The following is a 24990-nucleotide window of genomic DNA, read 5'->3' as shown; positions in this document are numbered from 1 at the left end:
TTTTCATTTGACGAAATAGCACGTGTGTCCACTTATATCAGTGCATTCGCAACAACCTAACCATTACGAAAGTTATATTATATCTAATAATCCTCACGTAGCAAATTAGCTAAAACTACTCACTTCGTGGTCCTGTTTTCGTGGGACAGATTTTGGGTGAAGTAAACCCTCTCGCTTAGCCTCTTCTTCTCTGTTCATTATTAGGAGCTCGGCGCATCGTACCAGAGTCAGAGGGAGCGCGCTTGACTAAAGCACGCGCCAGGCAGTGATGTGTCGCAGATTTTTAAAACTCAGAAAGAGAACCTAAAATACTGCTCAACTATCTAATACGTGCATGTGAGAAAGTGTTAAAGACTCCGAGAATAGAAAAGGCTTGTAGAGTAGGCAAAAAAGCTTGTTTTAGCCGCTGCAGAGAGTTTGGGGGATTTGGGGAGGGGGGGTTTTCTTGGAAAGAACGAGAAACATTTCGCGTTCCCTGTTTTGAGCGTGCGACCAGCAGCCTAGGAGCGATGGAACTGTCATCTATAGGCGAACAAGTGTTTGCAGTTGAATCAATAATCAAGAAGAGAGTCAGAAAGGTAAGTAATGTAGCCGTGCTTCCGAATATAAATGTAGTCTACCTATCATTGGTGTCTTATGGTTTTAACAGCCAATGTACTACCTGTACTCTTACAGAGTCTATATCAGCCATTACACAAAAGTATTGCTACGCACTTTCCGTAGTTTACACAATACATTAATATTGTCATTCTGCTGCGTTAAAGCTGCTAATTCTAACACGCAAAAAGTTTAAAATATATTTTTTTCTGCACAGAATGTTGCCTATAGGCTACATCATTTTCAATAAAGAGATCGTGGAATCTTTTCGTTTTCCTTGGTTTGTGTATGTTGTATGTTCTGGATATAGACTACTACCTCAAGTAGTAAAATATAAAAGGGGTGTGTTTACCAAAATTGGGTCTCCATCGTGGGGTGTCACTGGTGGGATTGTCCGCGCGGCCAACGTGTGTGAGCTACGCAGTTTATTTGTACGTTACGCCAACAGGAGGAGAACAGAGGACGGGATGATGGATTGGGGTATCTGGGTGAAAAAAAACTGCTGCGTAATGTTACACCTCGCATGATCCATTCAATATTGTCCTATTATGTTGTTGTAGTATGATAATCACAATGAGCCTATGCTTTTTCTTTTGTATGGTATTATTCTTACTAGGCATTTACTTATGCTTTCATTTTGTAAAGTTGGTTTGAAAATGGAAGATTATAATACAGTAATGTTTCATTCTATGTATTGAGTATTCTATACACGCACACCATACAATTATATTTTCTCAATGGGGAGACCTTCGCTGTGCAGCACGTTGCGCAATACGAGTTGTTTACATGTGAAGTCCTACCTATTTCCATCGCATTTTGACGATTAAGACAATTATTTTACATAAAACCCATCCATGTGCGATCACATCATCACAATTGTAGAGTTCGACGCCTTTACATTGACGTCATCTCGTACAATCGCCATTTGAAAATAAAATTACCCCAATGATCTCGACAGTCATCTTTTTGTGCTCCTTGAACTACCGTACAAAGAGTACTAATTGTGTTATTTGCTCTCTTGCTAAATGTGCCTTTCTCTTTTGCTTCTTAGGGTAATGTGGAATACTTATTGAAGTGGCAGGGATGGCCACCAAAGTAAGTACTCTTCTTATTAATTAGTGAATGCAATACAAATGTGTATGAGTCATGTATGTATGACCTGGGTACATATAGTGCCTTCAGAAATGATTTACACCCATTGACTTTTTCCATATTTTGTTGTGTTACAGCCTGAATTTAAAATGGATTAAATCTAGATTTGTTTGGTCACTGGCCTACACACAATACCCCATAATGTCAAAGTAGAATAATATTTTTTGAAATGTTTACAAATTAATTACAAATGAAAAGCAGAAATGTCTTGTCAATAAGTATTCAACCCTTTTGTTATGGTAAGCCTAAATAAGTTAAGGAGTAAACATTTGCTTAACAATTCACATAATAAGTTGATTGGACTCACTCTGTGTGCAATAATAGTGTTGAACATGATTTTTTTATGACTACCTCATCTTTGTACCCCACACATACAATTATCTGTAAGGTCCCTCAGTTGAGCAGTGAATGTCAAACACACATTAAACCATAAAGACCAGGGAGGTTTTCCAATGCCTCGCCAAGAGGCCTATTGGTAGATGGGTAGAAAAAAGTAGGTGTCGTTCCTAACTCAGTTGCTGGAGAGTAAGGACACTGCTCGGGGATTTCACCATGATGCCAATGGTGACTTTAAAACATTTTAATGGCTGTGATAGGAGAAAACTAAGGATGGATCCACAACATTGTAGTTACTCCACAATACTAACCTAATTGACAGAGTGAAAAGAAGGAAGCCTGTACAGAATACAAATATTCCAAAACATGCATCCTGTTTGCAACAAGGCACTAAAGTGATACTGCTAAAAATGTGGCAAAGCAATTAACTTTTTGTCCGGAATACAAAGTGTTATGTTTTGGGAAAATCCAATACAACACATTAATGAGTACCAGTCTCCATAATTTTCAAACATAGGGGTGGCTGCATCATGTTATGTGTATGCTTGTAATCGTTAAGGACTGGGGAGTTTTTCAGGATAAAAAAGAAACGGAATGGAGCTAAGCACAGGGAAAATCCTAGAGGAAAACCTGGTTCAGTCTGCTTTCCACCAGACACTGGGAGATGAATTCACCTTTCAGCAAGACAATAACCTAAAACACAAGGCCAAATCTACACTGGAGTTGCTTACCAAGAAGACGGTGAGTGACAGAGTTACAGTTTTGACTTAAATCTATAGCAAGATCTGAAAATGGTTGTCTAGCAATGATCAACAACCAATTTGACAGAACTTGAAGAATTTTGAAAACAATTATGTGCAAATTTTGCACAATCCAGGTATGGAAAGCTCTTAGAGACTTACCCAGAAAGAATCACAGCTGAAATGGCTGCAAAAGGTGATTCTAACATGTATTGACTCAGGGGGTTGAATACTTATGTAAATTAGATATTTCTGTATTTCATTTTCAATAAATTGGCTTTGTCATTGTGGAGTATTATGTGTAGATGGGGGAGAAAATATATTTAATCTATTTTGAATTCAGGCTGTAACACAACAAAATGTGGAATAAGTCAAGGGGTGTGAATACTTTCTGAAGGCACTGTAATGTTCCCTCTGCTTCTGATGTCTTAGTAAAAACCTCATATCATTGGTTAAAGTGCATCTTATATTTAACACCCCTAATTCCAATTTCCTTAATCAAGGAAGTACACTGACAGAACTGGCAACCACCGTACGCCATTTGGTGCATTTTCGTAATGTGAAGAGTCCGTCCAGATCCAGCGTTAATCCGATTCCGCACGCATCTAAAACTGAAGGGTACCCTTGTTTACCAACACTTTCAATAGAAATAGAGGGGTATACTACGACGCTAGCTAGATCTACTCAGGATTTTGTAAAGCTAGCTAGCTTCACTAAGCTTTATATTCCAGCTCAGGCTTCATCCATGTTACGACCATGCATTTAGATTCTTCAGCTGCTGCTAACTCCAGCCAGGTTTGTAACTGCGCTTGCATGTCGCACGTGGCTAGTCGAACGCAGAAATCTTCATTGATAAAATGCTGAAACTGCAATCCATCAGCAAGTCTGTGCCACATTTTAGGTTTCTGCTGAAATGAAAGAACTTATCCTGAAAATTCAGCAGGCGATGGTGTGAAATGGGTTATTAGAAGTGGTGTCTTTTATTACACAATTGTTAATGCTGTCTTTGTGTGCATGAGCACCTTTTCCCCCCACACCTATCGATAAAATTATTGTATTAAGTCATACGAAAATTGTACTGTGTGTGACGTTTCAAATTCTCACTACACATTACTAAATGTGTAGTGAGATACTGTAGGGTATTTGAATATTATTAACATAATAAAATATTTAACCAGCCGTCTTAAATGGTTTCAGAGAATGAAGGGGATGATGACACGCTCTTTGCGAGAGGGAGGGAATCTGATTTGATTGGTTCTCAACTCTCAGCTCAAGCACTTCATTTAGTATAAAGTGAAGTTAGCCTGCCCCAGAGCAGGTTAGAGCTAAAGTATTCGTTGCCATATACATTTACCTGGCTAAAAGGTGAGTCACCTTCGTGTCAACAGTTATCCAGAGTTGAACTCAGAATTGACCAAAGTTAGCTTGCTAACTCCTCTATCCCGCTTCGCAGTATACCCCTCAGGAGTCAAGACAAGTGGGGAAAACATAACAAATTCCAGAATGACTCACTTGCGCAATAGAGGTTGACATTTAAAAGTGTCTGGTGATTGATTTGGTGTATTTGTAATGATATCTATTGACAATTTACAATCTGCCAGGGTTTTAAAAGGTAAGGTATAACCGCTTGCAGTCTCTATACATAAATTCATTGAAAGTTCTCATATGATTCTATAACAACTCCTGTCATTGTACCTCCTTGCCTTATTCAAGGGGATCATACCATGATGATCCTGCATAAACAGTGCTTATAGAGTGTGATTGTTTTACAGGTACAGCACTTGGGAACCAGAGGACCACATACTGGACCCACGCCTGGTGCTGGCTTATGAAGAGAAGTGAGTAGTACTGAGAGTACTGTTAGTATGAATACTGCATACTACTTCTGCTCCAGCCATTGCAATTTCATATTCTCTGTGTCTTATCAGGGAGGAGAAGGACCGAGCCCTGGCATACCGCAGGAAAGGACTCAGACCACGGAGACTCGTCTTGCGGGTACAGCGCTTACCTTTCTCCTTGTTCAGAACATCCACTTTCTTAATCCATTTCTATGTCCCTTACATTAACATAGCAATTACACAAATTACAAAACCGAACTTAATATACTATTATCTTAACTTCTCTAGGGCCAGTGGGACGATTTCGTCCCACCTACGTAACAGCCAGTGAAATCCCGTGGCGTGTTATTCAAATACCTTAGAAATGCTATTACTTCAATTTCTCAAACATATGACTATTTTACACCATTTTAAAGACTCTCGTTAATCTAACCACACTGTCCGATTTCAAAAAGGCTTTACAACGAAAGCAAAACATTAGATTATGTCAGCAGAGTACCCAGCCAGAAATAATCAGACACCCATTTTTCAAGCTAGCATATAATGTCACAAAAACCCAGAAGACAGCTAAATGCAGCACTAACCTTTAATGATCTTCATCAGATGACAACCCTAGGACATTATGTTATACAATACATGCATGTTTTGTTCAATGAAGTTCATATTTATATCAAAAACCAGCTTTTTACATTAGCATGTGACGTTCAGAACTAGCATACCCCCCGCAAACTTCCGGTAAATTTACTTAAAATGTACTAAATTACTCACGATAAACGTTCACAAAAAGCATAACAATTATTTTAAGAATTATAGATACAGAACTACTCTATGCACTCGATATGTCCGATTTTAAAATAGCTCTTCGGTGAAAGCACATTTTGCAATATTCTAAGTAGATAGCCCGGCATCACAGGGCTAGCTATTTAGACACCCAGCAAGTTTAGCCTTCACCAAACTCCGATTTACTATTAGAAAAGTTTGATTACCTTTGGTGTTCTTCGTCAGAATGCACTCCCAGGACTTCTACTTCAATAACAAATGTTGGTTTGGTCCCAAATAATCCATTGTTATATCCAAACAGCGGCGTTTTGTTCGTGCGTTCAAGACACTATCCGAAAGGGTAAAGAAGGGTGACGAGCACGGCGCATTTCGTGACAAAAAATGTCTAAATATTTCATTACCGTACTTCGAAGCATGTCAACCGCTGTTTAAAATCCATTTTTATGCCATTTTTCTCATAAAAAAGCGTTAATATTCCGACCGGGAATCTGCGTTTAGGTAAAAAGACGAAAGAAAATAAAGCACGGGGTCGACTCGTGCACGCGCCTAAGCCCATTGTCCTCTGATCGGCCACTTGCCAAACGCGCAAATGTGTTTCAGCCTGGGGCTGCCTCGATATCATTCAGCTTTTTCCCGGGCTCTGAGAGCCAATGGGAGCCGTAGGAAGTGTCACGTTACAGCAAAGATCCTCAGTCTTCAATAAACAGAGACAAGAAGAACAAGATCTTGTCAGAGAGGGCACTTCCTGTAAGGAATCTTCTCAGGTTTTTGCCTGCCATATGAGTTCTGTTATACTCACAGACACCATTCAAACAGTTTTAGAAACTTTAGGGTGTTTTCTATCCAAAGCCAATAATTATATGCATATTCTCGTTACTGAGCAGGAGTAGTAACCAGATTAAATCGGGTACGTTTTTTTATCCGGCCGTGTCAATACTGCCCCCTACCCCCAACAGGTTAAGCCTGCGTCACACGAAGCAATTTATGTGTCATCTCAAGCAACTTTGCTGATACATGAAGCAATTCAAACGCAATTGAAGTTGCATGCAACGTCCAATCTTATCATACATCACATCATGGTTGCATAAATTATTTGATCATCCAAATGTTTGCTAATTGTAACAACATCGATATACAGTGCATTTGGAAAGTATTCAGATCCCTTGACTTTTTCAACATTTTGTTAAGTTACAGCCTTATTCTAAAATGGATTAAATAAAAACATTTCCTAATCAATCTACACACATCCCCCCATAATGACAAAGCGAAAGCAGGTTTTTAGAAATGTTTGCAAATGTATTAAAAATAAAAAACAGATACCTTATTTACCTAATTCAGAACCTTTGCTATGAGACTAGACATTTTGCTCAGGTGCATCCTGTTTCCATTGATCATCTGTGAGATGTTTCTACAACTTCATTGGAGTGCACTTGTGGTAAATTCAATTGATTGGATATGATTTGGAAAGGCACACACCTGTCTATATTAGTTCCCACAGTTGGCAGTGCATGTCAGAGAAAAAACCAAGCCATGAGGTTGAAGGAATTGTCCGTAGAGCTCCGAGACAGGATTGTGTCGAGGCACAGTTCTGGGGAAGGGTACACAAAAAATGTCTGCAGCATTGAAGGTCCCCAAGAACACAGTGGCTTCCATTCTTCTTAAATGGAAGAAGTTTGGAACCACCAAGACTCTTCCTAGAGCTGGCCACCTGGCCAAACTGAGCAATTGGGGGAGAAGGGCCTTGGTCAGGGAGGTGACCAAGAAGCCGATGGTCACTCTGACAGAGATCTAGAGTTCCTCTGTGGAGATGGGAGAACCATCCAGAAGGACAACTATCTCTGCAGCACTCCACCAATCAGGCCTTTATGGTAGAGTGGCCGGACGGAAGCCACTCCTCAGAAAATAGCTGTGCTGCGATGCTCCCCATCCAACCTGACAGAGCTTGAGGGGATCTGCAGAGAAGAATGGGAGAAACTCCTCTAATGCAGCTGTGCCAAGCTTGTAGCGTTTACCCAAGAAGACTCGAGGCTGTATTCGCTGCCAAAGGTGCTTCAACAAAGTACTGAGTAAAGGGTCTGAATACTTATGTAGATGTGATATTTCCAAAAACCTGTTTTTGCTTTGCCATTATGGTGTATTGTGTGTAGATTGATGAGGGAAAAAAACAATTTAATCAATTTTAGAATAACGCTGTAACGTAACAAAATGTGGAAAAAGTCAAGAGGTCTGAATACTTTCTGTATTTACTGTATATTTACAGCCCTCTTTTCCCCAATAAAACAAAATGTGCAGTGTTGATTCAAAGTCTCTGAGGTGACCAGGACATGAGTGTGTCCTAACAGGGTGAGGAGACAAAGTAGCCAGTGGTGGTTGTAGTTCTGGGGCCTGACCAGCTTGCACAATATCCTTCCTGTATGACTGACAGGGTATTGGGGCTGTGGGGGGGATCAGTTTCCATTTCTACAGTTCAGTATAGGCAGTCAGCAAATGCAGCTTGCATGCCAATGAGACCCATTGACTAACTGGACATAGCACAGCTCCAGACACATATACATTTGATCCATGGACATTGATGGACAGGTGGTGGGTTGCAGAGGAAGTGGAGCTGATTAAGCATGGTGCGCAAAGACCACTATCTCAGTCAATCCCCAGCCACCATAAACGATCACATACAGCAAGTTTTACCATCCAGGGGTGCCTCTTGTTTGCCATAAATGGCATATTTCCTTTATAGGTACAGTTGAAGTCGGAAGTTTACATACACTTAGGTTGGAGTCATTAAAACTCGTTTTTCAACCACTCCACACATTTCTTGTTAACAAACTATAGTTTTGGCAAGTCGGTTAGGACATCTACTTTGTGCATGACAAAAGTCATTTTTCCAATAATTATTTCACATATAATTCACTGTATCACAATTCCAGTGGGTGAGAAGTTTACATACACTAAGTTGACTGTGCCTTTAAACAGCTTGGAAAAATCCCGAAAATGATGTCATGGCTTTAGAAGCTTCTGATAGGCTAATTGACATCATTTGAGTCAATTGGAGGTGTGCCTGTGGATGTATTTCAAGGCCTACCTTCAAACTCAGTGCCTCTTTGCTTGACATCATGGGAAAATCAAAAGAAATCAGCCAAGACCTCAGACGAAAAAAATTGGTAGACTTCCACAAGTCTGGTTCATCCTTGGGAACATTTTCCAAACGCCTGAAGGTACCACGTTCATCTGTACAAACAATAGTACGCAGGTATAAACACCATGGGACCACGCAGCTGTCATACCGCTCAGGAAGGAGACGCATTCTGTCTCCTAGAAATGAATGTACTTTGGTGCGAAAAGTGCAAATCAATCCCAGAACAACAGCAAAGGACATTGTGAAGATGCTAGAGGAAACGGGTACAAAGGTATCTATATCCACAGTAAAACGAGTCTTATATCGACATAACCTGAAAGGCCGATCAGCAATGAAGAAGCCACTGCTCCAAAACCGCCATAAAAAAGCCAGACTACGGTTTGCAACTGCACATGGGGACAAAGATCGTATTTTTTGGAGAAATGTCCTCTGGTCTGATGAAACAAAATATAGAAGTGTTTGGCCATAATGACCATCGTTATGTTTGGAGGAAAAATTGGGAGTCTTGCAAGCCGAAGAACACCATCCCAACCGTGAAGCACGGGGGTGGCAGCATCATGTTGTGGGGATGCTTTGCTGCAGGAGGGACTGGTGCCCATCACAAAATAGACGACATCATGAGGAAGGAAAATTATGTGGATATATTGAAGCAGCATCTCAATACATCAGTCAGGAAGTTAAAGCTTGGTCGCAAATGGGTCCCCTCGACAATAGGTCTGCACCTAGATTCAACTGGCCTGGAATGTGCACTGCTGACAGTGAGCGCAGGTGTGTGTGTGTGTGCCCACAGATGTGTCCGTGATGCAACTTGGTGCATGGCCAGTGAGCGGACTTCGTCCTGGCGATTGACGTACGCGATCGAGGTTGAGTTGTCAGAATGAATCAGAACGTGATTCGTTCCGACAATGAATTTTGCCTCTATCCTGGGGGCAAAATGTAATAGAGCCAGCCGTATCACTTCCAGCTCCAAAACATCTATATGAAGATTTGTGTTCTTCCCACTGACCGTTCGTTTTGCGTCCGTCGTAAACTGCCCCCCATCCCTTCAGGGAGGTGTCGGTCTTTATGACAACCTGCAAGACTACTGGACCCAGCTGGACCCCAGCTGAGAGTATCCTTGGGCTTTGCCAGAAGGATAGGCTGTGGCGACATTGCCACGTAATGGTTATCATTCGATAACGGTCTCAGTTCGTATGAATGTGTTGGCTTATAAACCATTGTTGGTTAGGTCTCATGCGTAATAAGCCAAGTGGTAAGACTGCTGATGCCACAACCATCAGCCCCTGTAAAACCATAACCTGGTGAGCCCTGACAGTACGGCTCCGGTGGAGTGGGCGTGCTGCAGTCAGAATGCACCTCTGTCTGGTGACTATTAGGCCTGAGCGCATAGAGTTCAGTTCCAAGCCTAAGAAGCTTGTATGTTGACGAAGAGTGAGACAACTCTTTTCACAGTTTATCAGGAAACCCAGATTGTGGATATGATTTATCACTATCCTGGTGTGTGTCTCGACCAATTCTCTCGACTTCGCTATTATAAGACAGTTGTCTAGATAGACAGGATACGGATATTGTGCTGTCTGACTACTTTGAATAGACGGCGGTGTGTTAACATGCGAAAAGGTAGTTTTCGTAATGATTTGTTCAACACCCTCAAATCTAAGATCAGTCTCATGCCACTGTCTTTCTTTGGCACTCGAAAATATCTCTGATAATGACCTGTATTTTTTGTCTGCTTCCATAACTGGGCGAATAGCTCCTTTTCCTACAAGGGAGGTTATTTCCTGTTCTAGAATAGGGGCCACTTGAGCTTAAACTGTTGTGGGCTTGACACCAGCAAACTGCAACGCGTAACCCTTCCAAATTGTATTCAATACCCAAGGGGGAGGTGCACATGCGTGTTTCCATACACTCAGTCTGCTGGACAGATCTGCTCTTTCTATTAGAGAGAGTAGGGCTGTCGTTTGATTTGGAATAGCTAACTGGGCTACAGGCAGAGGCTGCTGTGCAGTTTGACGATTTATATTTTTAACTGTTTAGCCAAGTCACAGGCAGGGCTGCTGCATGACTGGAATTAAACTGTGTGTCTCAGTGAAACCTAACTGTCCCAGCCTTATGTTTTGCCTTGTGCTTATGGAATCTTTGTCTAAGGCCATGACGCTCATAAGAACGAGTGGACAGGAGAATGGGTGGGAGACACAGGAGTGTGTACACTTAGTGTGCGCCGAAGGGATGTGTGGAAGTGTGTGTCTTGTGTGACCATATACCGGGCGGCTTTTGCTGGCAGTGGGCAATGTGTAGCTAGTCTTCTCTTTCGTGTTGCTACCAGGCGTGGAGCAGGATTCTCTGACTGTAGGATACAACACAAAGTCCCTCACAGGAAGGCTCTCAGGCCCTTATCGGTCTCTTCACTCTGTACGCCTGGGCAATGTGCTGTTGCTGAGGGCGGAAAGGATTGCGATTCCAGCCTCCTCACACCAGCGTGGGACACCTCAGGTGACTGAGTGGGTCTGTCCTGGGCCCGGGAAGCACTCGCAGAGCAATGGCGAGCCTCCCCTGTCTTGGCAAGGCTAGTTGGGATGGGGCAGGGAAAGGAGCTGGTTAAGTGTGCCTTGAATTCTAAATAAATCACAGACAGTGTCACCAGCAAAGCACCATCACACCACCTTCTCCATGCTTCACAGTGGGCACCACACATGCGGAGATCATCCATTCACCTACTCTGCGTCTCACAAAGTCACAGCGGTTGGAACAAAAAATCTCAAATTTGGACTCATCAGGCCAAAGGACAGATTTCCACCGGTCTAATGTCCATTGCTAGTGTTTCTTGACCCAAGCAAGTCTCTTCTTATTATTGGTGTCCTTTAGTAGTGGTTTCTTTGCAGCAATTCACCGATGAAGGCCTGATTCACGCAGTCTCTTCTGAACAGTTGGTGTTGAGATGTGTCTGTTATTTGAAACATTTATTTGGGCTGCAATCTGAGGTGCAGTTAACTCTAATGAACTTATCCTCTGCAGCAGGGATAACTCTGGGTCTTCCTTTCCTGTGGCAGTCCTCATGAGAGCCAGTTTCATCATAGCGCTTGATGGTTTTTGCAATTGCACTTTAAGAAACTTTCAAAGTTCTTGAAATTTTCCACATTGACTGACCTTCATGTCTTAAAGTAATGATGGAATGTCATTTCTGCTTGCTTATTTGAGCTGTTCTTGACATAAAATGGACTTGGTCTTTTAGCAAATAGGGCTATCTTATATATATCACCCCTATCTTGTCACAGCACAACTGATTGTAAAGAAATTCCATAAATTAACTTTTAACAAGGCACACCTGTTAATTGAAATGCATGAAGCTGGTTGAGAGAATGCCCAGAGTGTGCAAAGCTGTCATCAAGGCAGAAGGTGGCTACTTTGAAGAATCTCAAATATAAAATATATTTGAATTTGTTTAACACTTTTTTGTTTACTATATGATTCCATATGAGTAGGTGTGTCCAAACTTTTGACTGGTACTGTATGTTCTTCGCCGCTTGGTCGAAGTTGTATGCCGTCTGAAATTGAGCAGTTTAGACGAAAAATAAGTATAGATGAATTTACAGATGATAAGAATGGTGGCTTTGATAAACAGCAGTTTCTGAATAAAGCAAGAGTGACACTCTCCGGCAGGGCAGTGCGTATTATACCCTCTGGGGAGGGACCAATCACTGCCTGCAGTGGCCAAGACGGGACTTGGGTGGTTTCATAGTTAAAAATGATTCAGTGGTGCTGTCTTACTACTTATAGCATAGTAAGAACTCGATTTCAAGATTAAGTAAAACTCAAACTGTTTTAAAGTCACCATTGGCCTCATGGTGAAATCCCTGAGTGGTTTCCTTCCTCTTCGGCAACTGAGTTAGGAAGGATTACTCTATATTTGTAGTGACTCGGTGTGTTGATACACCATCCACGATCTTTACCCATCTACCAATAGGTGCCCTTCTTTGCGAGGCATTGGAAAACCCCAATGGTCTTTGTGGTTGAATCTGTGTTTGAAATTGGATTTGGAGTCAAATGTCCTAATGTTTGTTTTTTTGTATGTAGGGCAGACAATTGTCTGCTCATATTCCACATTTTAGCAATATCAGAGCTTGCAATATTGGGTTAAATTAGCTTATGTGGCCCAGCACCCCTCCAGCCAGGCATTATTCTGTCCTGTTTGAGTTTAGGGGGTGTCCCAATATCTATAAATGTAACTACTTTTGCAGTAAAATATTTTTACACAACCATCCATTTCTTATACAGTGCCTTCAAATAGTATTAAGATCCTTTGACTTTTTCCACATTTTGTTACGTTCCAGCCTTTTTCTAAAATTGATTAAATCGTTTTTTTCCCTCATCAATCTACACACATTACCCCATAATGACAAAGCAAAAATAGTTTTTTAGACATTTTTTCGAATAAAAAAATTGTATTCAGACCCTGTACTCAGTACTCAGTACATTTGGCAGCGATTACAGCCTCGAGTCTTCTTGGATATGACACTACAAGCTTGTCACACCTATATCTTCTGGTTCACCAACTACTTCTCAGACAGAGTTCAGTATGTCAAATCGGAGGGCCTGAAGTCCGGACCTCTGGCAGTCTCTATGGGGGTGCCACAGTGTTCAATTCTCAGGCTGACTCTTTTCTCTGTATACATCAATGATGTCGCTCTTACTGCTGGTGATTCTCTGATCCACCTCTATGCAGACGACACCATTCTGTATACTTTTGGCCCTTCTTTGGGCACTGTGTTAACAAACCTCCAGACGAGCTTCAATGCCATACAACTCTCCTTCTGTGGCCTCCAACTGCTCTTAAATGCAAGTAAAACTAAATGCATGCTCTTCAACCAATCGCTGCCAGCACCTGCCCGCCCGTCTAGCATCTCTACTCTGGACGGATCTGACTGAGAATATGTGGACAACTACAAATACCTAGGTGTCTGGTTAGACTGTAAAGTCTCCTTCCAGACTCACATCAAGCATCTACAATCCAAAATTAAATCTAGAATTGGCTTCCTATTTCGCAACAAAGCATCCTTCACTCATGCTGCCAAACATACCCTCGTAAAACTGACTATCCTACCGATCCTTGACTTCACATTTACAAAATAGCCTCCAACACTCTACTCAGCAAATTGGATGCAGTCTATCACAGTGCCATCCGTTTTGTCACCAAAGCTTTATATACTACCCACCACTGTGACCTGTATGCTCTCGTTAGCTGGCCCTCGCTTCATATTCGTCGCCAAACCCACTGGCTCCAGGTCATCTATAAGTCTTTGCTAGGTAAAGCCCCGCCTAATCTCAGCTCACTGGTCACCATAGCAGCACCCACCCGTAGCACGTGCTCCAGCAGGTGTATTTCACTGGTCACCCCCAAAGCCAACTCTTCCTTTGGCTGCCTTTCCTTTCAGTTCTCTGCTGCCAATGACTGGAACGAATTGCAAAAATCACTGAAGCTGGAGGCTCATATCCTCCTCACTAACTTTAAGAATCAGCTGTCAGAGCAGCTTACAGATCATTGCACCTGTACATAGCCCATCTGTAAATATCCCACCCAACTACCTCATCCCCATATTGTATTTTTTATTTTTTTTGCTCCTTTGCACCCCAGTATCTCTACTTGCACATTCATCTTCTACTCATCTATCACTCCAGTGTTTAATTGCTAAATTGTAATTATTTTGCCACTATGGCCTATTTATTGCCTTACCTCACTAATCTTACTTCATTTGCACACACTGTATATAGACTTTTCTATTGTGTTATTGACTGTATGTTTGTTTATTCCATGTGTAACTCTGTATTGTTTGTGTCGCACTGCTTTGCTTTATCTTGGCCAGGTCGCAGTTGTAAATGAGAACTTGTTCTCAACTGGCCTATCTGGTTAAATAAAGGTTAAATAAAATAAAATAATTGGGGGAGTTTCTCCCATTCTTCTCTGCAGATCCTCTCAAGCTCTGTCTGGTTGGATAGGGAGCGTCGCTACACAGCTATTTTCAGGTCTCTCCAGAGATGTTCGATCGGGTTCAAGTCCGGGCTCTGGCTGAGACATTGAGACTTGTCCCGAAGCCAATACTGGGTTGTTTTGGCTGTGTGCTTTAGGTCGTTGTCCTGTTGGAAGATGAACCTTCGCCCAAGTCTGAGGTCCTGACCGCTCTGTTTTCATCGTGCCAGGTGTTGTCCAGACGTGATGCTTGGCATTCAGGCCAAAGAGTTCAATCTTGGTTTCATCAGACCAGAGAATCTTGTTTCCCATGGTCTAAGAGTCTTTTGGCAAACTTCAAGAGGGCTGTCATGTGCCTTTTACTGAGGATGGTTGTCCTTCCGAAAGGTTCTCCCATCTCCACAGAGTAACTCTAGAGCTCTGTCAGAGTAACCATCGGCTTCTTGGTCACCTTTCTGACCAAGGACCTTCTCCCCCGATTGCTCAGTTTGCCCGGGCGGCCAGCTCTAGAAAGAGTCTTGGTGGTTCTAAACTTCTTCCATCCACTGTTCTTGGGGACCTTCAATTTTGGTACCCTTCCCCAGATCTGTTCCTCGACACAACCCTGTCTCAGAACTCTACGGACAATTCCTTCGACCTCATGGCTTGGTTTTTTCTCTGACATGCACTGTCAACTGTGGGACCTTTATATAGACAGGTGTGTTCCTTTCCAAATCATGTCCAATCAATTGAATTTACCACAGGTGGACTCCAATGACGTTGTAAAAACATCTCAAGGACGATCAATAGAAACAGGATGCACCTGAGCTCAATTTCGAGTCTGATAGCAATGGGTCTGAATACTTATGTAAATAAGGTATTTGTTTATTTTTAATACATTTGCAAACATTTCTAAAAAACCTTTTTTCGCTTTGTCATTATTGGGTATTGTGTGTAGATTGCTGAGGATTTGTTTTCTTTAATCCATTTTAGAATAAGGCTGTAACAAAATGTGGAAGAAGTCAAGGGGTCTGAGTACTTATCGACGGCACTGTATGGGAGACCTTAGAGATATGGAAAAACATGGTTGTGCTTTGTTATACCTCGGGTAGCGGTATCTCAAAGACTAAAGCCCTTTTTGAAGATTGGCTATTAGCGTACTGGGTCTGAACGGAACGATATGACCACTCATGTAAACATTTTTCAGCGCCCTGATTGGACATTGCATACAGTCAGTTGTGTGACATAGAAATCAATCCTATCTCTTGCGTTGCAACTAAGTTGCAGGCAATTTTTATGGTGACACACTGAGCATCACTGATGCCACTTTGTTTCAATCAACAGAAATTGCGTCCAGATTGCTACGTGTGACATCGGCTTTAGTCTTCTCTTCTCCTACAGAATATCTATGCCATGGACCTCCGTAGTGCACACAAAGTCCCAGATACCCCTCGTCTGCGCCTCTCCCTTACCCGCTCCATGGGCTCCGAGCTGGACCAGGGCAGTCTGCCATACAGGGCGGGGGAGGGAGGGAGTGTCTACCGCCGCCTGGCAAGACGCAAGAACAAGCAGAGGGTGTCCAAACCTGTGTCTGACAACAATTCCCTTCAACCACTGACCCGCATACAGGACCCCATGGAGCATGAATGGCAAGGCGCAGAGGAGAGACCGGAATCAGACACACGTGAAAACAGTCTATTCAGTTTGTTTTCTATCAAACATTTCATGAAATATTTGATCATCTATTTTTTATCTCGGTTTGAAGGTCAGGATTGGTCCTATTTGTGGTATATTGATCTCATTTCCTGTCTCTTTCTCTCTTAAGGGCATAGCCGGTCAGAGTGCAGCTCTCCCATGATGGAGCAGGAGGTGGAGTCGTCGACTGACAGAGTGGAGAGTTGTGGTTCCGCACTGGGCTCTGGAGATGAGACATTGGGGGGTGGGGCCTTGTTGAGGGTGACAGGGGCAGGGTACAGGTCAGAGGGTGGGACCTCTGAAACTGGACAGGAACAAATGGATAGGACTGACCAATCAGAGAGCTGTGTTTCTGCAGAGGGACCAAAATACCTTAACATTAGCAATAGGTTAGTGAACAGTGGCACAGAAGTGGAATTGGGGACAGATACTTTGATTGACAAGGTAGAAAGGTTAGGCACAGCTAATGTTATTGAGAGGGTAGAGGGGTTGGGGACAGATTATTTTATTGACAAGGTAGAGATGGGGACACATATTCTGATTGACGGGGATAGCACTTCAATGGTGGATGTTGGAGATGAAACCGTGGCTGATGGTTCAGTGGTCTGTACCGATGTTGAGGTTGCAGAGGAAGTGGTGGAGAATGACACAAAACAGCAAGGTGAAGAGGTTGTGACACAGTGTCCAGACAGTAGTGGCGCAGAAGTGAATCCTGGCAAAGTGATTGTGACCAATGTGACTATCAACTCTTTGACCGTAACTTTCAAAGAGGCCTTGGCAGCTGAAGGGTTTTTTAAGGGCTGAATGACAGAGTTCTGAGAGAGGATTAGAGAACATGTGAGGTTATACATGAAATGCAGCCCATATGTTGAATTTACCACTTAGGAACATGTTTAGATAAACAACCACAATATCATGTGTCATTATAGATGTTTACAAAGCCTCAGAGTAAATTGATACCAATTACTAGGGTTTTGGTGAGGTATTGTACCTTAGAGAATTGGGTGGTAATTGTCACATTGTGTTTGGTTCTGGAAAGATTAGTAAGAGATGAGGAAAGATGGATGAGGGAGAGAGCAGTTGACTCCTGAATGTCATATTTATAACATTACTACTTCTCCAACGTCTCTTATTCCAGGAGGCTCATTTCGGTGGCTCTTTTTTCTAACGCTTTTGTATTAAGTCGTCTGTCTTCCTCAGTATTAACAGTAAGTTCTGCATGTCCCGTATGTCATGCACACCCTTGTCTCCATTCAATTTTTTTTGTTTGATTTCTATAACAAAGAAATAGAAAGGAGATGGAATGCCTGGAGGGATAGAAGTTTAAGCATTTCAAGATGAAGGCTGGCTGCGTTGAAGTATTGTTTCCTTTATTTTACTTCTCAAATTAAGAGCCTACCTGATTCTATTTTTGTATTACCATTTGATAGTCCACCCCTCGCTAAGCCTTTGTGCATTTCTAAAGAGGGGATATCAGTTTACACCACTCATTCCTAAATGTGTTTTAGGTCTCATTTCAGTTAGTCCTTTTTCTAACGCATTTGTATAAAGTCAACTGTCTTCCTCAGTATTTACAGTAAGTTCTGCATGTCCTGTCAATCACGCACAGCCTTGTCCTTCATTACATTCAATGTTTATTTCTATGACAAAAATAGAAAGTAAAGAAGGAATTCCTGGAAGGATAGAAGTTCAGCATTTCAAGATGAAGGCTGGCTACGTTAAAGTATTGTTTTTACTTCCAGGTAAAAAAGGCATATTCTTGTATTACCAATTGATAGTCCACCCCTCTCACTAAGCCTTTGTGCATGTCTAAAGAGGAAATCAGTTTACACCATTGTTGCAGTAGGAAATGTGCAAACGTTCTCGGTTGTATTTATCGCATGTCACATGTAAAAGCTAAATTAAATGTCACGTGTTGAAAAATGTATCTTTGGTCACAATGACATGTCAAATGTCTTCTCTATACCATATGCCTAGAAATATATAGTGTAAAATCTACGTGTTTGAGATTCATATAACAGGATGGATATTACCTCAACATTTTGGCATGGAATAAAACATGTTAGCAGTAACAGAAGTGTCCTCGCTGGTCCATTTTAGTAGCCGTTTTGGAAATGCATTTGCAGCAACTTGTGCCTCCTTTTATCACCACTAAGGGTCAGTCTCCTCAGGGAACCATGTATTTAGGTCGATCCCCCCACCCCCCAAAAATAAAAACCACTCATTTGACTAGCTACAAGCAAAAATATTCAGCACATTTTTCATTTTATTATAAAAAAAAAAACAGTATTTGAGTCCACAGTTCTTTGTACAGTAAAAAATATTAAATTAAACTCTCAAAGTTCTGAGCAGAAAGATAAATTGGGGTTGGGAGGGACAGCAATTATTCTGGGGCAGGAGAAGGGGACCAGTGCATTGGGCTCAAGTCCAGAGGGAAAAGTAAGGGTGAGGAAGAGAGCGACTGGTCACGTCTCTCCCCTTCCTCAGTTCTATGCAGCACAGTTCATTTGGATCCATTCCCTCTGTTTTACAAGAACAGTAATGTCCTATACACTGGCAGACCCCCCCCCCAATACCTCATGTACTCTAAACTTTACAGGCATATAGGTATGTGCCCCCCCCACCTCCAATACTGTCTACAGGAGTGCTCACACATTCGAGGGTGAGGGAGGGCATGTGTGTTCAGTGAGAGGGCTGGCCCTTCCAGTATTGATGTCCAATGGTTAGGCATTTCAAATGTAGTCGCCATTGGCCACTGAAACTTGCAGCAGGCCCTCAACCACAAACACTCATTTTATTCCAGATTGAAAGCCCAACCCAGACATCAGTGAAATGAAATAACCCACCCCCATTTCAATAACAAAAATATATTCTATGTGAATTGTAGCAGTCTTAGGGTATATGCCAACAAACCGCCAAAAAACGAAAATAAATAAAGTAAACCCAAACTTTTAAAAGAAAGATATGCATGATGTTTGGATTTATAATAATATTAATCCAAATCACTCTGCTAAACTGATAAGACTGATTTATGGAGAAATTAGAATAAGTCCATTGCATTAAATTATTTGCGCTTACATTTTTCAAAATTTTTAAAATCTTAAACATTTCTTAAAAAGGCAAATACTCCCAAACCCCAAAAATATTACCTGCGTCGTATTCTCTAAGGGAGATACCATCCCCCTATTTGTACACAATTGGCAAAAAATATATTAACAGCAATAACTTACCATTCATTTATTAATCGACGTGATGATTTATAGTTGCATCTCCCATAGGAAGTTCACTTCAATGTATTTTTTATTGAAAACATTAAATAATATTAATAGTAAAAAAAGAAAAGAAAGGCTAACTGTCCCAGGTGCAGTCCCGAAAGCACAGCGAGGCTACATGTCTAAAGTGTTATGATTAATGTTCTGCCCAAGGTCCTGGCTGTTCCCAGACAGCATGTCAGGTCCTCCAGGCCCATGGAGACCACTCATCCCACTGAGTTGAGACAGCATGGCATTCTGGTCTGGCCCAAACTGGTCCATTGAGTTCTGCTGCTGAGGCGGCTGTTGAGAGGGGACCACCATACCAGGGTGGTGCTGGGTTAGCTGGCCTGGGTGCGGGGAGCCCGTCTGGGTCTGTGGGGAGATATGATGAGGGGAAGGCTGGGGCTGCATGCGCGGGGAGGGGCTAGAGTGTGATGGCTGGGACTGGGGTCGCGGGGAGGGCTGGGGCGAGCGCACTTGGTTGCTGAGGGACGTGGACAGCGTCTGGCCCTGCAGGTGAGGGGACTGGGCCATCTGCTGCTGGGGGCTCATGGGGCTGCTGTGCTGGGCCGGAGAGCCCCCACCCAGGTGCTGCTGCTGTTGAAGCAGCCTCTGGTGCAGTGCCTGCTGGAGCAGAGCCTGGGAGGACTGTGGCTGGGGGGTGCCCTGCGGGGGCTGCTGTGGGGGGCCGCCTACTCCAGTACCCGGACCCCCCTCAGCCCCCTGGTGGCCCACCATGGCATTCTGGTGTTGTTGCTGCTGCATCTGGAGTTGGTGCTGATGCTGGAGCCTCTGCTGGAGCACTGCAGCAGCTTGCTGCTGGGCCACCGTGCTGGGGTAACCCTGCTGCTGCTGCCCTGGCTGGGCTCCAGGCTGCTGCTGCAGTCCAGACTGGCCCTGACCAGGCTGCTGGGGGGCCATGCCCGGCTGGCCCATGTAGCCCTGCTGTTGGAACTGGGTATGGTTCCCAATCTGTTGCTGCTGCTGTTGCTGTTGTAGTTGGAGATGCCTCCTCATAAGGAGCTCTCTGAACTGGGGGTTTATGTTGGCCATGTTAGGTGCCTGCTGGCCTGGCATCCCTCCTTGCTGATGCTGCTGCTGTTGATGCTGCTGAAGTGCTGCCACCTGTTGCTGCTGCAAACTACTAAGCATAGGACGCTGCTGCTGCGGTTGTTGCTGCTGCTGTACTTGCTGTAGCTGGGTCATGGTGGGCATGTTGACTCCCTGACCCATGTGCATACCTGGCTGACTAGCCACAGCATTCACATTGACCTGTTGGCCACCCATACCTCCTGGAACTCTGCCTGGACCTGGCCCGCCAGGGGCTCCCGGGGGTCCTGGGCCCCCCTTATACTTGGAGGCTCTCTGCTTGATAAAGGCAGCCATTAGCTGAGGGTTTGAGCGGAGGATGTTGAGCACCTGCTGTTGCTGCTCGGGTGAGCTGGGGGAGCGAAGGGTACGCAGCAGTTCCTGAAGGGCAGCCTGCGGGAGGTTCCCACCCCCAGCTGCACCACCTTGCTGCACCATACCAATCAACCCACCAGGTCCCTGAGCCTGCTGCCGCTGTTGCATTTGCTGCGGTTGTTGCTGCTGAGGCGCCACCATGCCTGGATGTCCCATCATGGCTTGTCTCTGCTGGGGTGGCATTCCCTGGCCAGCCCACTGTTGCTGGGGGTTCTGAAGCGGGGGACCAACCCTCTGCTGCTGCACCTGTGGAGGCAGCTGACCCTGGGGATTAGGCTGCTGCTGCATGGGGCTGGGGCCAGGGCCCACCATCATACCTGGAGGACCCTGCTGCTGCTGTTGTTGCTGCTCCATGTGAGCCCTGGCAGCAGCCTGAGCTGCCTGAGCATGGGGAGGCAGCCCCTGGGCCCCCACCATGCCCACCCCAGGGTGGGCCATGCCCATCTGGCCCTGGGGCTGTTGGTGGTGAGGGTGCGGAGGCATCATGCCAGCTGCCTGCGCCGCCTGCCTCTGCAGGGCCATCTTCCTTTGGGCGTCTGCCACTTGTTGAATCTTCATGGCGATCTCCACAGCTGCTGGAGGAGGCCCTGAAGGAGGTTGCTGCTGCTGCTGGGGCATAGAAGGCTGGCCAGGGTTGGGCTGCTGTTGAGGTGGTTGCTGCTGAGGTGGTGTGGCTGGTCCCAGGCCCGGTTTGCCTTGGGACTGAGGGTGCGGTGAGGAGCCTGGAGGCCTGTTGGTGTAAGGGGGCAGGCTGTTGGGGTGTTGCTGGAGCTGTTGGGGGTTTGAGGCCTGGGACTGCTGCTGGACCTGAGGAACCATCTGCTGTTGCTGGGGGGAGTTCATCATCCCCCCTCCAGGCATCTGCTGGAACTGGTGGTGAAGCTGGTGGTGCTGCTGAGGCATCCCACCTTGCTGCTGCTGCAAAGTTCCTCCACCACCCATCCCTGGCTGGGGCCCAGGAGGTATGTTGGGCTGGGTGGGTGTCTGTGGTGTTGGGGGCTGGGTGCCTCCTGATGTGGGTGTACTGGGGGCTGTGGTGCCATTGTTACCTGGTGATGGCAGCCCCCCAGGAGGTCCTCCTCCACCGCAGGCAGGCTGGCCCACCCTCTGCATGCTGGCCATCCTTCTCCGAAGCATCTGAGCCTGCTGGAGGCGGTGCTGGAGTTGCTGCTGGCGGAGCTTGTGCTTGATGTTGAGGCAGAAGGGTACGGGGCACTTGTTCTCCTGGCAGTGCTTGGCGTGGTAGCAGCACAGGGCGATGAGTTGCTTGCAAATGGGGCAGCCACCGTTGGTCTTGCGCTTGCATCCCTTGGTGTGCTGTACCACACGCTTCATCTTCTGGCAGGACGGCAGGGAGCAGTTGGCATTGCGGCATTGGCAGGCGTGGACCAGGGACTGGATGCAGCGCTGAATGCTGAGGCGGCGGGAGTCCCCGGGGCTCTGAGTGGCAGCGGCCGCGGCGTTGTTGCTCTCGTCGTCCAGGCCCAGGCCCAGCTTCTCCATCTTGTGTTCATGGCCCTTAGTGTTATAGCAGGTGATACACAGGTCGTAGTCCTCGCAGACGGTGCAGTGGAAGCGTGTCTCCACGCTTGCCTTGCACTCGTTGCAGGTGTAGACGAAGCGGTCCTGGCTCTGATTGTGTAGCTCCACCAGCATGCACATGGAGCTCCACTTGGCTCTCCTCAGGGAGGAGAACTCCAGGTGCTTGTCCCGGGCCAGCGTCAGGAAGGCGTCACGCCCATCCATCAGGTCGCAGGCCATTAGGGGGTCCGGGTCCGTGATGGGGGGCAGGGAGTTGGCAGTGGGGCCGGCAATGAGACGGATCACAAAGAACACCTGCAGGAGGCAGATAAAGGATGAGCACTGGGACTGAGAGTATGTGTGTGTGTGTCTTTATTTAGAAGATGGCGACAGCATCAAATACCTCCTTGTGTTTCTCCATACAAGCGTAGAGCTTCTGGGAGAGGTCATTGGACACACTGGGCATCCCTGGTTTCTTCTTATTGGCTCGGATCAGGCTGCTGTTCTTGTTCTTGCTCGTCTTCTTACTGTTCTTCTTTTTGGCATTCTTGCTGTCACTTTTCGGGGCCTGTGTGTGGAGAAAACCAGATTTAAAATCGACTCCAATACATTCCATTAAAGCACTGAATCTGAAGCAGCCTCAAAATTGACCCAATTAGCAATGGTTCAGTATCTATCCTCGAAGCAATACTTTTTAACAACAGCTACTCCCATCATGTTATTAGAGGACCAACAACCAATATCCCACACCCCAGATCCTGTAACATATCCACAAAAACACTCCTCTCTCCTGTTGTATTGAAGTCCTTACACTCACATCTACGCTCTCGCTGGAGGTGCTGTTCTCCTCCCTCTTCCTCTCCTCCTCCTCCTGCTCCAGCTCCTTGATGCTCTCCTCCAGCACGTTGGGCCAGAAGTCCCCCTCAAAGTATGGTAGCTCGTTGGCACTGGTGAGACGGTCCTCTGTGGCCTGCTTGAAGACATCCTGAAACAGAGCATGAATAAGATATGTCAAGAGGGGGGGGACTCCATGCATACAATTACCTCATAGAAGAAAGCAGTTGGATTTGCCTGGCACAGCCTGTGCAATGTCTGACAAAACAAAAATGATTGTAGTCACCTTGTAGTCATGCACAATGCGCTCAGCTACGGCCTTGTCCAGCATCTTCTTGTACCACTCCTGTAGGCGCTTGGGCTTGGGGATCTTCTGGTCCACAGGATGACAGTGGAAGATGTAGTCGTCCCCTTCACTTGGGGGACAAGCCCAGATGTGCCCTGTTGTAAACCTGCCATGGGAGAGGAAGGGTTGAAGAATCAGACCAGCAAAGTAGAATGAAATCTGCAACAGACCCTTTAGTACATATCATTACACTATGTTTAGAGTGATGAGGTCAAGTCGTGTTCTCAGGAATCTTTACCCACTAATAGGTTGAGCTTAGTAAAAAAAAGGGCCTCGTCTCTTACCCCAACTTCTTGACGTACTCCAGGTACCCTATGAGTATCTCATGGTAGACGCCTGTGCGGAGGTGTCGAGGTTGGAAGAAGTGCACGCTGTCCAGGTAAGAGATATACACGCGTCTCTGGTTGGGCGGAGGGCTGTCTGAACCGTACTCCTGCACATGCATGCCGAAGAAGCAGACGTCAGCCCCGTCTATGTCCTCGAACGCAAACAGCGCCTTCGTCCTGTAGGGAAAGGACTCGGACATCTCCCCGGTGTCCACAAACCTGTATCAGTTAAAAGGAGAGCGTAAGTAGACACACCCACACAAACACTGTATAGGCGCTGTCCCACGAGAACAGATAACATTAGGATAAGTCTCAACTCTAGTCCACAAATGGGACTAATTGAAAGCCCACATGAACCTTGAGTCCATTGACACTAGGATGAATTTGACATCTTCCTTGGTAGTCTATATTTGACTCCATATTAAAGAATCACTACCCCACTGTGCCCTCAAGACTCTCACCTGGACTTCATGCCTGGCTTGACCTCCACCACCTTGTCGGAGACATGGACCACACGGATAGTGACATCACCAGACTCTGGATGGTTCTGCCGCCTGAGGTAGTCATTCACTCGCCCCTCTAGGAAGCTGCCCAACTTAGTTTGGGGGAGCCCTGTGAAAATTAAGTATGGAAATAGAATAGAATGTGAGAGGGTGGGAGAAATAGAGGAGGAACGATGGAGGACAGAAGGAAGAGAGGAAATGGGTGATAGCAATTAGAGGAAAGGTTACATGGTTTCAGTAAAAGCCAACCCAGTCTGGGGGGGATGTTATGTCTGTTTAGTATCTCAGCAGAGAACTTCACTGGTGATATTAAAGACGGAAGAACCACTGGGCTCTAATCTGACAGTTAAAAAAAATGTTTTAATAAAAAGGGCAAGTCAGAAGCATAAATTCAACCACTGACTGCTTGTATAGTGTTTCAGAGTACTCTGGAGTCAGTCTGAGGCACTTTGTCAATCAATGTCTAAAATGCCCTGATAGCGTTGTCAATTTGGCAACTAACAGCATATCTGAGACTTGGACTAATC

General features: G+C 44.9%; 2 protein-coding genes across 15 annotated transcripts in view; one reads left to right on the top strand and one right to left on the bottom strand.

Annotated features, from left to right (window-relative positions):
• Positions 1-228: 228 nt before the first annotated feature.
• Positions 229-18287, top strand: LOC106607170 (uncharacterized). Of its 3 annotated transcripts, none has more exons than XM_014203824.2 (6): positions 229-578; positions 1649-1692; positions 4598-4663; positions 4754-4820; positions 15922-16204; positions 16346-18287. In XM_014203824.2, exons 1-6 carry the CDS (start codon positions 510-512, stop codon positions 17017-17019), a joined length of 1203 nt encoding a protein of 400 aa, XP_014059299.1. In that variant the 5' UTR covers positions 229-509; the 3' UTR covers positions 17020-18287. The 3 variants fall into 3 exon arrangements, 2 of the variants coding, with proteins under 2 accessions (XP_014059299.1, XP_014059298.1); XM_014203823.2 differs by having other exon boundaries at positions 15904-16204; XR_006770225.1 differs by lacking the exon at positions 15922-16204 and adding an exon at positions 3329-3443 and having other exon boundaries at positions 344-578; positions 16346-16462.
• Positions 18288-18461: 174 nt separating this feature from the next.
• Positions 18462-24990, bottom strand: part of ep300b (E1A binding protein p300 b) — a 30615-nt gene continuing 24086 nt past the window's right edge. For 8 of the 12 annotated variants that reach the window (XM_014203808.2, XM_014203813.2, XM_014203816.2 and 5 more), the window contains exons 24-29: positions 24422-24572; positions 23919-24179; positions 23575-23740; positions 23266-23439; positions 22858-23022; positions 18462-22769 (exon numbers count right to left, since the gene is read on the bottom strand). In XM_014203808.2, the coding sequence (XP_014059283.2) occupies positions 19602-22769; positions 22858-23022; positions 23266-23439; positions 23575-23740; positions 23919-24179; positions 24422-24572 (4085 nt within the window). In that variant the 3' untranslated portion in view covers positions 18462-19601. The remainder of the gene's footprint in view (positions 22770-22857; positions 23023-23265; positions 23440-23574; positions 23741-23918; positions 24180-24421; positions 24573-24990) is intronic. The other 4 variants (XM_045720455.1, XM_014203819.2, XM_014203811.2 and 1 more) reach the window with 1 other exon arrangement.

Source organism: Salmo salar, chromosome ssa06, assembly GCF_905237065.1.
Source record: "Salmo salar chromosome ssa06, Ssal_v3.1, whole genome shotgun sequence".
NCBI lineage: Eukaryota > Metazoa > Chordata > Actinopteri > Salmoniformes > Salmonidae > Salmo > Salmo salar.
This window is presented reverse-complemented; position numbering and strand designations above follow the sequence as displayed.